Below are 14,157 nucleotides of genomic sequence, written 5' to 3'. Positions count from 1 at the left end.
GCAGTGTATTTAATTTTCAAGGCTATGCTTCAATGCCATGAGTGAATACAGCTTTAAAATATATTTAATTTGTCTTTAGTTTGTTACCTGATTTTTATTACTTCCTTTCCCCTCCTTACCTATGTAACGTTCTTTAATCCAAGTGGAATTTCATTTTTTATTTCAGTACAGTCTGAGATGACAAATAATAGAAGTCTTAGTCCATTGGCTAGATTTTCTCTGCCTGCCACTTTTACTTAAGGGAGGACTTCAAAGGCTCCTGTGTGTGCTTGTACCACCACCAGGGCATTGTACATTATGTCCAGGCTAATTCCCACCAGTGATCATTTGAGTCCATTTTTTTTTCTGGCTTTGAACTTTTTCTTGAAGAAAAACAGCAGTTATTTACCATTCTGGAAATGATATTTCTTCATGTTATGCTCAACACTCTCATTTCCTATTCCCTTTGATCATTAGCACTGATTGCCATTGGATATCCTTCAAGCACCCCAGGATCCTTGAATTTTGGAAATGTCCCAAATTAAATACAGCCTATTTAAAAAGGATCCAATGTATAGTAAAAGCCCTGTAAAGAGTGGGCAGATTGTCTACTAAGATAAGTGGCTGGGTCACTTAATTGATATGGGGGTCTTGAAAGATAGTTATTCCATTCTTACTGTACATCCCATCTGTCTTTGTAAATCATGGACCATAACAGTACAGCATAGGATTCATTACCCTGAGGACTTTATTCTCATATATCATTCATGTTCAGTATCTTGGTAAGATTAAATGTAGGTTGCAAAGCAAAAGCATTCAACCCACGTATTCACCAGACTGCCAAAAATAAGCCAGTTCACAAATAAATAAACAACCAAATGGAGCCCATTATGTCTGCCAACTACCACTTCCATTCTCAAGGGTATCGGTCTTCCTTTTAAGAGATGCGGTAAAAATAGCACCAAGAGGGATTACGAATCTGATAAGTGCGGGTTAAAAATCAGGATTCCTCTGAAGTTGGCAACAGTAAGCTCTCCAAAAATTCTAAAGCAGGAGATGACCTAGAAAAATAATTCTCACTTGTATGAGGAAGGCATTTTTTTTGAGAGTAGATTTATGAACAGTACAGATGGTTTGGGGCAGCAGGCTGATTCTGTGATTAAAAACCTGCCAGATATAGTCCACAATGTGGAATTTCATCAATGATATCTTATCTCCCACTATAATTGTTTCCTGTTGAATTTCCTTCAACCCACCTCTACAGGTGACAGCCTTAGTCATCATTTATGCAGTGTGAATATACTTCTGGGCTCTTAAGTTAATAACTCTGGATTCCAATTGCAGCTCCAACACTAACCAGTTAAGTAACCTTGAGAAAACCACTTTGTTTCTTTTGTGCTTTTTTGTTTCTTCATCTGTGAAAGGAGTAGGTGGAGATGGAGTAGGAAAACTCTTTTTTTTTTTTTTAAATCACTACAGAAACCTTTTATCCTGTGGTCCCTTGCCGTTCCTGAGGGATATGGCCCCAACAATTTGCAGACACTCACATTTATAAATACCTAGTGAAACGTCGAGTTTTTCTCACTAGATGCAGGCAGATTCACCTGACCCCTTCCTCGCCTTAGTGATTCTGAAATACAAGATGAAAACTATTTACAAAATCATTAAAACAAATGCCATGGCTAGAATAAAGTCTGGATGGCATTATGTTACATCATTATTGTGGTCACACTAACAGTTCATTTCCTTTACTCTGGGTGAAACACAGCTGTAGCTATTTTTTTTTTTTTAATCATTTCATGAGGGCTCCTGGATAGGTGACTTTTTTCCTTGTGTTTTTTTTTTTTTTTTGAAGTATAGTGAATTACAAGGGTGACTTTGAATAGATAATAGCAGGGATTTGTACATGCGAGTGTCTTTGACCCTAAGCTTTGTAGTGTACACTGTACAGTGCCTGCTTCAGTGCAATCACAGATCCCAGAATGGACCTGTGTGCTGATTCTACAGGATGTTGAAATAATATGTACCAAGTCTGACTATTATGAGGCTCTGCTAGATCACATGTTTTCAAAGATTCAGTCTCCCAAACCATATTTCTTAATAATTCCTTTTCCTAGTTGTATTAATATTTAACAAAGACATATATCATTGCTGCCTGGGAGTTTCGTGTCAGTGGACAATAATCAGTGTTTCCATGATGACATGACAGTGTTCCCAGCAAAAGCAAAGAAAGCCAACAGCCTTTCCTTTTAGATTAAGCCACCTGATTGTGGACTTCTCTAGGTTAGGTAAGAAGACAATAGGTTTAGGAGTTTTTCAAGGTCCCTTCCATGTACCATTCTTTGATCTGAGCTGCAGGAAGAGGCCCTTTCTCTCTGACCAGAACCCCAGGATCAATATCCATTAAGCTGCCAGGGGCTAGTGGCCTGGTTTAGCAATGGGACCATCTCAGCCCATCTTCCTTCCACATATCTCATCTCCACTTTAGCATCCGCCTGCACTGGGGTGAGAAATGAGACATTACAGGGTCAGCAGGCATTTGTGGAGGCCTTGACATGGGTCAAACACCATGACATAGATCGGAGAACAAAAATGAACATGACAGAGTACCTGCCCTTAGTTAGCTGGCACAATATGAGGGGCGGCAGACATGAGAACAGGTAATTTTAACAGGTTTACCAATACAGAAAACAAACTAGTGGGTACCAATGGGGTACCAGAGGGCTTCCCTGGTGGCTCAGTGGTAAAGAATCTGCCTGCCAATGGAGGAAACATGGGTTCCATCCCTGGGTTGGGAAGATCCCCTGGAGAAGGAAATGGCAACCCACTCCAGTATTCTTGCCTGGAGAATCCCATGGACAGAGGAGCCTGGCAGACTACAGTCTATGGGGTTACAAAGAGTTGGACACAACTGAGCGACTGAACATGAGCACAGTGGGTACCAGAGGGTGGGCAGAAGGGAGGAGGGGCAAGATAGGGCTAGGGGATTAAGAGATACAGACCACCATGTATAAAATTGCTAAGCAACAACGATATGTTGTATGTTGTTCAGTTGCTAAGTTGTGTCTTACTCTTTGCGACCCCATGGACTGTAGCCTGCCAGGCTCCTCTGTCCACGGGATTCTCTAGGCAAGAATACTGGAGTGCATTGCTATTCCCTTCTCCAGGGGATCTTTGTGACTCAGGGATCCAACCGGGTCTCCTGCATTGCAGGCAGACTCTTTACCATCTGAGCCACCAGGGAAGCCCATATGTTGTATAGCACAGGGAATTACAATTTTATTATAATAACTTTTAATGGAGTTTAGTCTGTAAATGGAGAAGGCAATGGCAACCTACTCCAGTGTTCTTGCCTGGAGAATCCCAGGGACAGGGGAACCTGGTGGGCTTCCATCTGTGGGGTTGCACAGAGTGGAACACTACTGAAGCGACTTAGCAGCAACAGCAGCAGTCTGTAAAAATACCGAATCTCTATCCTGTACACCTGAAATGAATATAATATTATAAATCAACTATACTTCAATTTAAAAGAAATTATGTTTAAAAACAAGTAATTTAAATATGATAACTGTATAAGTGCTCAGAGTTGTAGGACTGATGGGAGCTCAGAGGAGGCATCTCTGAGGGTCCTTCTCCAGATTCCAGGAAGGCTTCCTGAAGGAGGTGATGCCTGGGATAAGTTGGCCAGACCAAGAAAGGTGAGAAGTTTATTCCAAGAAAAGTCAGAGGCATGGAGCCAACATGGTGAAGGAAGGGAACCGTGGGGGTGATTTGGTTTTACTGAAGTGAAAAGCTCCACAGAGGGAGAGGGGGAGGAGTGGCCAGGGGACAGAGTAGAAGCTGGGTGGCCAAGGGCTCTCTGTCTCACCTAGATAGGAGCTTCACCTGGATTCTGGAGGTGGGGAGCTAAGAACCACAAATTACACTGCAGAGTTGGTCCACCTTAAAGCAGAGGGAGCTGACCTATATGTCTGTTATTGGCCAAAATTGCTTGGGGGTGGGGGTGCATTGCATAGCCTCCCATTTGACTGAGGGCATATCCTCCAAGAAGAGGGAAGCTGTGAGTTTTGTCAGCAGCCAACTCACAGCAGCTGGGAGATGGGGCGCCTGCTGGTAAAGAAAAGGGATCTGATAGAGCGCCAAGGGCTTCTGGTTCACCTTCAGTACCCGGGTTAGATGGTGTCACATTCCTCATGGGTCTTTCCTCCCTTCACATGTGGGTTAGGAGCCTTCCTGTGTGCTTCCACAATGCCTTGCTTTCCCCTCACATGGCCTAATGAATGCACCCAGTTAGGTTGTAAAGACTATGAAAGGAGGGGCTTTTAAAAATCTCAGTACCTACTACTGTCCTGGAATATAGTAGATAATTAATATCTAAGCAGCCACCAAGCCTATGAGCTGTCTCTTTCATTAGCCTCTTTGTCATCTTTCTGCCGACACGCTCAGCTCATAGCTACCCTATTGCCGTTCTTCAGGTCTTGGTTGACTGCACAGTGGGGCATTTTGTCTATAACAGTAATAATCATCATTAAAAAGATAAACGAAAATATTCACAACAAAACACTCCCACTGGTTCCCTACCACCCACAAATACATTCCAAGGTGCCCAATTGGACTTGTAAAATCATCCCAAATGTGAATGCAATCTACCCTTCCATTATCCTGTTGCTTAGAACACTCTGCCCCACTGGTCTCCATGTGACTTGTTTATCACGGCTTAGAATCTTTGCCCTTGCTGATTTGAATCCTAGAATGCTCTCTCCCCCTCTCCTCCAGCCTGCAGTTTCCTATGTATCCTACATAGTTCTGGAGAAAGCCTGACTTCTAGCAAAGCTTCCCTTGACAGTCTCCCTCAGGGAATTTAGACTTTTCTGATCCCTCTAGTATGATTTTCAGTGCCATTCATTTTATGTTCCAACATCATCATAAACTGCGTGTCTTATGTATCTGTCACAGGTACATATTATTTTCTCCCTTTCTAGATTGTACCTTCCTGAAGGGCAGGCATTGTGTTGAGTTATCATTTATTTTATATCACCCAGGGCCAGAACTGGCTACATAATTTGGGGGACCCAATACAAAATAAACACGCAGACCCCTTTTTGAAAAAGGATTAAGAAATTCAAGATGGCAACAACAGAGCCTTCAGTACAGGGTGGGGCCCTCCTGGAGGTCCTTTGTGAGGCTGTACAGGTCACCCGCCCATGAAGCTTTGGCCCTGCCTAGTGCTGTGAATACAGCAGATCATCAATGCACACTTTCAAATGAATGGATACAGTGAATGAATGAATGCATAATTAACTAAGTGAAATTCTTTTAAAAATCATTCTTTGTGGAAATGACACTTTCTTCCTAAAACTGAAGGAGGATAGTGCTATAAGTGACCATTGTCAGTGGTTCTCTGGAAAGCACTCGCTGAGGAGAGCCCGTTGTTAGATGTTCATCAGATCAGATCAGATCAGTTGCTCAGTCGTGTCCGACTCTTTGCGACCCCATGAATCACAGCACGCCAGGCCTCCCTGTCCATCACCAACTCCCAGAGTTCACTAAGACTCACATCCATCGAGTCAGTGATGCCATCCAGCCATCTCATCCTCTGTTGTCCCCTTCTCCTCTTGCCCCCAATCCCTCCCAGCATCAGAGTCTTTACCAATGAGTCAACTCTTCGCATGAGGTGGCCAAAGTAGTAACTGGAGTTTCAGCTTTAGCATCATTCCTTCCAAAGAAATCCCAGGGCTGATCTCCTTCAGAATGGACTGGTTGGATCTCTTTGCAGTTCAAGGGACTCTCAAGAGTCTTCTCCAACACCACAGTTCAAAAGCATCAATTCTTTGGCGCTCAGCCTTCTTCACAGTCCAACTCTCACATCCATACATGACCACAGGAAAAACCATAGCCTTGACTAGACGAACCTTTGTTGGCAAAGTAATGTCTGTGCTTTTGAATATGCTGTCTAGGTTGGTCATAACTTTCCTTCCAAGGAGTAAGCGTCTTTTAATTTCATGGCTGCAGTCACCATCTGCAGTGATTTTGGAGCCCAGAAAAATAAAGTGACACTGTTTCCACTGTTTCCCCATCTATTTCCCATGAAGTGGTGGGACCAGATGCCATGATCTTCGTTTTCTGAATGTTGAGCTTTAAGCCAACTTTTTCACTCTCCACTTTCACTTTCATCAAAAGGCTTTTGAGTTCCTCTTCACCTTCATCATTAGAGTGTTAAAGAATACCTTTTTTTTTTTCCCCTTTTTTGCCACATGGTGAGGCATGTGGGATGTTGGTTCCCCAACCAGGGATCAAACCCATGCCCCCTGCATTGGAAGCATGGAGTCTTAAGCATGGTCTTCCAGGGAAGTCCCCAAAGATACATATTTAAAAGAGAATAAAATCATGACTCTCAGACAAATATAAAATAAACATGTCAACAATTTTATTTAACTCATAAATTAATGAGGGAACCAGAGAAAAGTGTTATAACTGGCTCAAAGGAATCTCCAAAGAGCAGATGTATCTCTAGGCTGGGAAGAAGGCTGACATGAGTTTGCTTAATAGATGCAAAAACTAGCTGCTTCCACAAAGACTGAGGGAAGTCAACTCAACATCTATCAGACAGAATGTGAAGTTTCTAGAGACAAGTATTATTTAAATTATTGTCAGTTTTCTACAAGGTAATTTCTGTCTCTACACAGTTGTAAAATAGGCCAGTCACAGACAAAGGCAGAGATAACCCTGATGGATGAGCTAGTCCAAATATCTACTAAATTCCAGTCTGTCCCTCTCAGGCGAGGCAGGAGAGAGTGATCTTGGGCTACTAATCTCCTCTCCCAATATGAGCACCTGGAATGTGGGGGAAATGGTTTCTATTAATAGCTATCACTTCTCTTGTTTCCGTTCCTGCCTGTGTAATGGAGATTGCCTTGGTTGAGCAGTGTTGAAGGAAAGATCTTTCTTTGGAACAGTCAGATGGCAGGGCCTCACTTCACAGCTGAAGCCAGAGTCTTGGCCAAGTCACTTGGAATCATTGTTGTTTTTGGAAGGACTCCCAGTTTGTCTCTTAAGAAAAGGTGTATAGTTTTAAATACTTTTAACATGACAAATTCTGAACGTCCGTGGGGGGATGGGCAAACTGTATAAACATTTAGCCTTTCCAAAATAGCAAGACAAGCGTAATGCTTGCCATGGTATTTGTCATTCAGTATTAACCCATTTGCAAATTATGGATTTTATCTGACTAGGTGCTTGTTGCTCTTTCTTTCGGTACTGATAATCACCATACAATTCAAACAATTTAAATCTCACAGGTACAATAAGACTCCCTTGGGTAAGATTCTATAGCCTTGCTACTTAAAATGTGGCCCCTGGAAGGGTCATTGTTAGAAATGTAGTACCCTGGCCCCACCTTAGACCCACTTGATTAGAATGGATATTTTACCAGTACCCTGATGAGTGGGCCTCTTCCAGTTTGAGAAGTTTTACTCTATAGTATTAAGACTTGAAAATCATCTCTAATATCTGTGATGTTTTTACAGGAATTGCCTATCTGTTTGCCAAAGCTTATCTGGTTTCCAAGAAACCACAGTACCTGGACACATGTATCCGGTGTGGGGAACTCACATGGCAGAAGGGCTTGCTAAAGAAGGGCCCAGGGATCTGCCACGGGGTGGCTGGCAGTGCCTATGTCTTCCTGCTGCTCTACCGGCTCACCGGAAACTCTAAATACATCTACCGAGCCCAAAGGTCAGCCTTTCTTTGCATGTTTTTTTGTTTTTATAAGTATTAATCCAGTTAATGTTCAGAACAAGTAATAGTCACATAGTTTTAAAAGTGTAAACACAGATACTTCCACGGTGCATTTTAGCAATTTAGTTCACTTCCCAGGAGATGGTTACCAGTATCTTAGTTGCCTTCTCAGAGCTATACATATCTGTATGTGTGTGTGTGTGTGTGCAGATAAGTGTATATGTAAAATTTTGTCCCTCTTTTTGATACAAATGGTAGCATTTTGCTATCATAGTGATCACCCTCAATCAGTAAATAAAGGACTTTCCATCTTTGTTGTTGTGTAGTATTACATCTGCCTGGAGAATCCCAGGGACGGGGGCGGGCCTTGTGGGCTGCCGTCTCTGGGGTTGCACAGAGTCGGACACTTAGCAGCGGCAGCAGCAGCAGCAGTATTACATCTTATGAATAAGCCATATGGAGGGCAGTTTGGATTCTTTCCAGTGTTTTGCATTAAAATGCTATGATGAATAATCTTGTACATATATCATGCTGTTCACCTATGGGTATGAAAGTGTGTTAGTTGCTCAGTCGTGTCTGACTCTTTGCAACCCCATGTACTTCAGCCTGCCAGGCTCCTCTGTCCATGGGATTTTCCAGGCAAGAATACTGGAGTGGGTTGCCATTCCCTTCTCCAGGGGATCTTCCCGACCCAGGGATCAAACCTGGGTCTCCTACATTGCAGGCAGATTCTTTACCATCCTAGCCTCCATACCTGTAAGGTAAATCCCTAGAAGTGGAATTACTGTGCCAAGGGGTATGTCTATTTGTGATTTTTTTATTGTGGTAAGAACACTTAATATGAGCTCTAATCTCTTAGCGTATTTTTAAATGTACCATATTGTTAGCTACAGGCACAGTATTATACAACAGATCTCTGAAACTTACTCAACTTCAATAACAGAAACTTTCTACCCATTGAGCAAAAACTCCCCATTTCCCCTCCTACACCCCGACCCTTGGCAACCTTCATTCTATTCTCTACTTCTGTGAGTTTAACTGTTGTAGATTTCTCATGTGTTATCGTGGAGTATTTGTCTTTTTGTGCCTGACTTATTTCACTTAGCATAATGTCCTCATTTATCATTTAGAACAGTGCCTGACACAGAGTATCTGCAGTGTATGTATTCAATGTTATCATCACTAAAAATTTGAGTTATATCATTCCAGACATTTCTCTATGCATAAATGTATGTTCTTATATCTAAGTATATATATTTTAATAAAAACCTACAATTATGTATGTGTAACTGTACCATACATAACTGTTTGCAGTTTATAATTTTAAATAAACAACTGTTAAGGGACACCCTTTATTTCAGTTTATGTAGATCTAGCTTATTGTTTTAATGATTATATAGTTATTTATTATAGTTGTACCATGATTAATTTAACCAATCTTTAAGTAATGGACACTTAGTGTATGTGCAGTCTTTACTAAAACAAACAAAATTGTCCCAAATATCCAATACATATCTTTTGGTACACTTGTCAGAAAAATTTTAAAATTGAAGTCATTAAATCCAGAAGTATTTTTAAACTGTCTTTATCTTTTGCCCATTTTTTTTCTGTTATGATGCTTATTTTGAGTACTGTAACTCTTTGTCAATGTATGCTATAAATATTTTTCTACTTTGCCATTTTTCTTTCAGCTTAGTTCATGGTCTTTTGTCAGACCAAAATTTTTATGTATCTCTCTTGAAAAAGTTGTCAAATTTTTAAAATTTCCAGATTTTGTGTTATACTTAAAGAAACCTTTCCCACTCTAAGATTAAAAAATAATGTTAATTTACATGGACCTTTAGTACTTTTGGGCTTCCCTGGTGGCTCAGATGGTAAAGAGGCTGCCTGCAATACAGGAGATCTGGGTGTAATTTATGGGTTAGGAAGATCCCCTGGAGAAGGGAATGGCTACCCACTCCAGTATTCTTGCCTGGAGAATTCCTTGGACAGAGAAGCCTGGCAGGCTACAGTCCGTGGGGTTGCAAAGAGTTAGACATGACTGAGCTTTTAGTACTTATATAATTTTATTTTAATTTTTAAAATAAATTTATACCCCTTTGCCCATTTCTCCCACCAATTTAAAAGTTACTTTAACTTTTAAATCTTTGATTAGCTTAGAGCTTACTTTTTAAAATAGTGTCAGATGGGTGTCTATCTTTGTGTTTTCTAAAAATCTTTTTTGTGTGTTTTTTAATTAAAAAAATGAAACTTCCTCATAATGTCTGTTGACTCCAATGATTTGAAATTCCAAATTTATCACAGACTGAATTTATATAAATGTATGAGTTTGTTTCTGGACCTTATTTCGTTATTCATTTATTTCTAGTTTTTCTTAGCTGTACTCTCTCTTTTATTCTTCCAATTATATTTTAGAATCAGTTTTTCAGAAGTTAAAAAAGCCTGTGGACATTTGATTGGGATTTCAATGAAAGATTCTGCCTACAATGCAGGAGACCTGGGTTCGATCCCTGGGTTTGGAAAATCCCCTGGAGAAGAGAATGGCAACCCACTCCAATATTCTTACCTGGAGAATTCCGTGGACAGAGGAGCCTGGCGGGCTATAGTCCATGGAGTTGCAAAGAGTTGGACATGACTGAGCAACTAACACACACAAACTCTTATAAAAGCATCTAGTTCATATGGATTTTTTTTTGAATCTTTGATGTAAAGATCAAAAAGTACAGTTCCATGGTATTTAAAATTTCCCATGTCTGTGATTCCATGCCCTTTCACATTTCTAATGCTTTTGTTTCTCCCCAGTGGTGGTTTAGTCTCTAAGTCATGTCGGATACTTGCGACCCCATGGACTGTAGCCTGCCTGGCTCTGCTGTCCATGGGGATTCTCCAGGCAAGAATACTGGAGTAGGTTGCCCTTCCCTTCTCCAGGGAATCTTCCCAACCCAGGAATCCCAACTGGTGGTCTCCTTCATTATAGGCAGATTCTTGACCAACTGAGCTACTAGGGAAGCCCTGTTTTTCCCCAGACGCATTAGCATTTTGTCTATGTTGTTTATCCTTTAAAGAAACTGGCTTTTGGTTTTTATTAATTCTTTTTGTTTTCCTCTTTTGCTTCCTAATTAATTGTTTTCTGCCTTTATTTTTTATTTTCCAGTGTTCATTCCCTTTACTTTGTTATTCTCTACAGTTTTTAAAAAGTGCTTAATTAGAATACCTTCCATCTTTATAACAACAACTCAGATCAATGACTTTTCCTCTGAGTTCTAATTTAGTCATAATCAATAGGTTTTGATATGTAATGCTTTGTATCTGTAATTCTTTTTAGTTCCATAATTACCATTCTGACTTTTATTTTTACAGAATTTCTTAGAAAAATGAATTGGTTAGTTTGAATTTTGTACCATTGGGTATATTTTGAAACAATCATTTTCACTTTAATATGATAACATGCAGTATAGGTCAGAGTGCAATGAAACTGCAACTCTCACACACTGCTGATGCTTTTGTAAATTGCTGTATATCATTTAGAAGTTATTTTGAAAAGCACAAAAATATTTATCATGTTATTTTTAGGTTAAAAAATATAGGATATTAAATATTATACAAAGTATGATTTCAGTAGTATAATAAATAAATCAAACCCTGATGGGGAAAGGTCAGATGAGGAAGCAAAATTAACTGTGCATTTCTCTTAAAATATAGTGGAATGGTTGTCTATCTTACAAATATTCTGCTATACTATGTTTTTTGAAAAAATGCATATTTACCGTGTATTGAATGCTTGCTCTTTGCCCAGATCCCTAATATATGGTATCTTTAATCTATACAGATAATCTTATGCAACTCTGCAACTTCATTTTAAAATCAGATGAAGAAGTTTGCTAAAGGTCATCTAACTTGAAATTATCAGAGTTAGGTATTGCAACCCCCAAAGCCCTTCCTCTTTCTACCACACCAGGGCTTTGTGTGTGTGTGTGTGTCTGTGTGTCTGTGTGTCTGTGTATGTGTGTTAGTCACTCAGTCATGTCTGACTCTTTGTGACCCCGTGTACTATAGCTTGCTGGGTTCCTCCATGGAATTCTCCAGGCAAGAGTACTGGAGTAAGCTGCCATTCCTCTTTCCAGATCTTCCCAACCCAGGGATTGAACCCAGGTCTCCCACATTGCAGGCAGATTCTTTACAATCTGAGCCACCAGGGAAGCCCCAGGACTTTGTAATCTAGGGTTTGTGAATTTACTTGAGAAAAGTATTACATTTTACACTGAAAGGTAGCATTTCCTTCAATTCTGAGTCTGCAGTAGACATGACTCTGTCACCAGTAGAAGTCATAGATATTCTCATGTTATTCCTATTGTTGCAGAAACTGTGAAATGTATTTTGCTCCAATCACTAGTTAGAAATGTCAGCAGTTATTAGATCCACTACTGGATCTTGTTATTTAATGTGCTAATTAAGAATCCGTTTATCATTGTATCACAAATTTGGTTTAAAAAATTCTGCTAACTTATAATTAATTTCCTTGGAAATCCTGTGTATTTTACTTTATGTATATGAAGACTTTTTTTTTTCTGATAATGAATCCAGATTGCCAAATGATACAGAACACTAAAAGGTGGCTATACCAGGAAGTTTCAGTGTGTTAATTATAAATTTTGAATTAACTCTTAAGATGCATCATTATTCTACTGTTTTTGACTTCTATTAAAAATTGTTGCATATTCAGGAAAACAGTTGAGAGAAAAATTAGCCCAAACAAAATTGCCATATGTTTCCTGCTCATTTATTTTAAGCTACTGTCAATAATTCCAAGAGCCTGAAAAAGATCAAATAAGTAATTACTCTTCATAGGACCCCCTATGTAGTAGCAATAATCTAAATTTATGGCAGAATCAGCTGTCAGGCCTTTTCAGCCTGTGAGCTGTAGCCTCTGAACTGGTGATTATTTTTGTTGTTGATGGGAATCAGTAGAGCAAGTCTGTAAAGAGGTGACAGCACTTAAAACCTGTAAACTACTAAAAATGGTCCTCATTAGAAATGATTTGAATAGGCTTTGTGACAAATACAGGTAAAAGAAAAAAAGATCTCTCATTGAGAAGTTAGAGATCAGTGATTTGTTTTTAAGGCAGATGTCCTAAAAATAATCTATCTTGTAGCTGAGTTTGCTGTTTGATGTCATGATTATAAAATGTTGCTTGCCTTTTCCCATTCATCTTATTCTTTTGTTTGCCCAAAGCAGAGATCGTATAATATCTTGCCCATTTATTTTCATAGTCTCTGCTCTCTGTCACATATAAATGAAACCTAGCTCAGAAATAATATGTCTGCAGAAACACAGCATATTTACTTTTTTAAAGGCACAGGCATATATCAGCTTGCTTCTACTCAAGATAAATAAAAATATGGCTACTTACCTGTCTTTTTTACTTTCAATTATTGGATGACAGAAGGAATGAAATCCTCAGAAAGTGCTTTGCTTTGCAAATGCCGAAAATAGTCAAGTTTGCTTGCCAACCTAGGCTATGAACATACACAATGGCATAATGGTGTCTCCATTTCTTAACAGAGAAGAAGGCCTTCTTAAAATCTTATATACATCTGTAAAGAGAATGCTGCTAAAACTTGAACTTATCAGAGAAGAGGATGAAGCAACCCAGGGTCAATAATATGGAGACACTCATATGAAAACTGTTCATATCTTCTTCTTTTAGGTTTGCTGAATTTTTATTTACGGAGGAATTCAAGGCTGGTTCCCGGGTCCTTGAAAGTATATACAGCTTGTATGAAGGCTTCTCTGGGACCGTGTGCTTTCTGATCGATCTGCTGCAGCCCAACCAGGCTGAGTTCCCTCTCTTCAGCGTCTTTGTTTAGAAGGCTCCATGTCCCATCATGGCCCTGCAGAAGGTTCCCGAGATTTCCTGAGCCTACTACCTGAGGCAGTTTCCACATAAGCCACATTCAATGGTATCACAACCATGAGCCTTAACATTGCTGCCAGAAGGAAGGAAGGGAGCAGGCAGGTGAAGAAGGCAACATGATTCCAGGTTGAAGGGAGAACAGTGTGAGAACGTGCAAACATAAAGACACCACAACTCTTCTGAAACCCCTAGAGATGGAACAGTTCAGGGAATGGATGTGACACCAAAGATCAGAGGAAAAAGGGAAGGAAAAATCATCTGTCTCACTTAAACCAACATTGAGATGTGGATTATGGCAATGAAATGGCAAAAATATTTTTGCAATTGGAAAGAGAATTTGACCACTTGTGGGTGCCCTCCACCCCTAAATTCAGAAATAAAGACCATCAGAAAACTAAAGTCATTGCCCAGCTGAAAACTGCTAGGAGGGATGGGTCAGGTTGCCAAAGGACAAAAAGGGAAACTCTTGGTTGTCCTTTGCCTTTACTTACTGAAATTCATGATTTTTAATGAATGGAGAAATTTG

General features: G+C 39.8%; 2 protein-coding genes across 2 annotated transcripts in view; one reads left to right on the top strand and one right to left on the bottom strand.

The window, feature by feature from the left end:
• Window positions 1–8,310, bottom strand: part of PRRG1 (proline rich and Gla domain 1) — a 466,522-nt gene extending 458,212 nt beyond the window's left edge. The window contains exon 1 of the mRNA XM_055565364.1: window positions 8,307–8,310. The gene's annotated coding sequence lies outside the window, so the exon portion shown is untranslated. The remainder of the gene's footprint in view (window positions 1–8,306) is intronic.
• Window positions 1–14,157, top strand: part of LANCL3 (LanC like family member 3) — a 114,421-nt gene extending 100,264 nt beyond the window's left edge. The window contains exons 4-5 of the mRNA XM_055565362.1: window positions 7,506–7,713; window positions 13,425–14,157. Of these exons, the coding sequence (XP_055421337.1) occupies window positions 7,506–7,713; window positions 13,425–13,584 (368 nt within the window). The 3' untranslated portion in view covers window positions 13,585–14,157. The remainder of the gene's footprint in view (window positions 1–7,505; window positions 7,714–13,424) is intronic.

The sequence above is a fragment of the Bubalus kerabau genome, chromosome X, assembly GCF_029407905.1.
Source record: "Bubalus kerabau isolate K-KA32 ecotype Philippines breed swamp buffalo chromosome X, PCC_UOA_SB_1v2, whole genome shotgun sequence".
NCBI classification, from domain to species: domain Eukaryota; kingdom Metazoa; phylum Chordata; class Mammalia; order Artiodactyla; family Bovidae; genus Bubalus; species Bubalus kerabau.
This window is presented reverse-complemented; position numbering and strand designations above follow the sequence as displayed.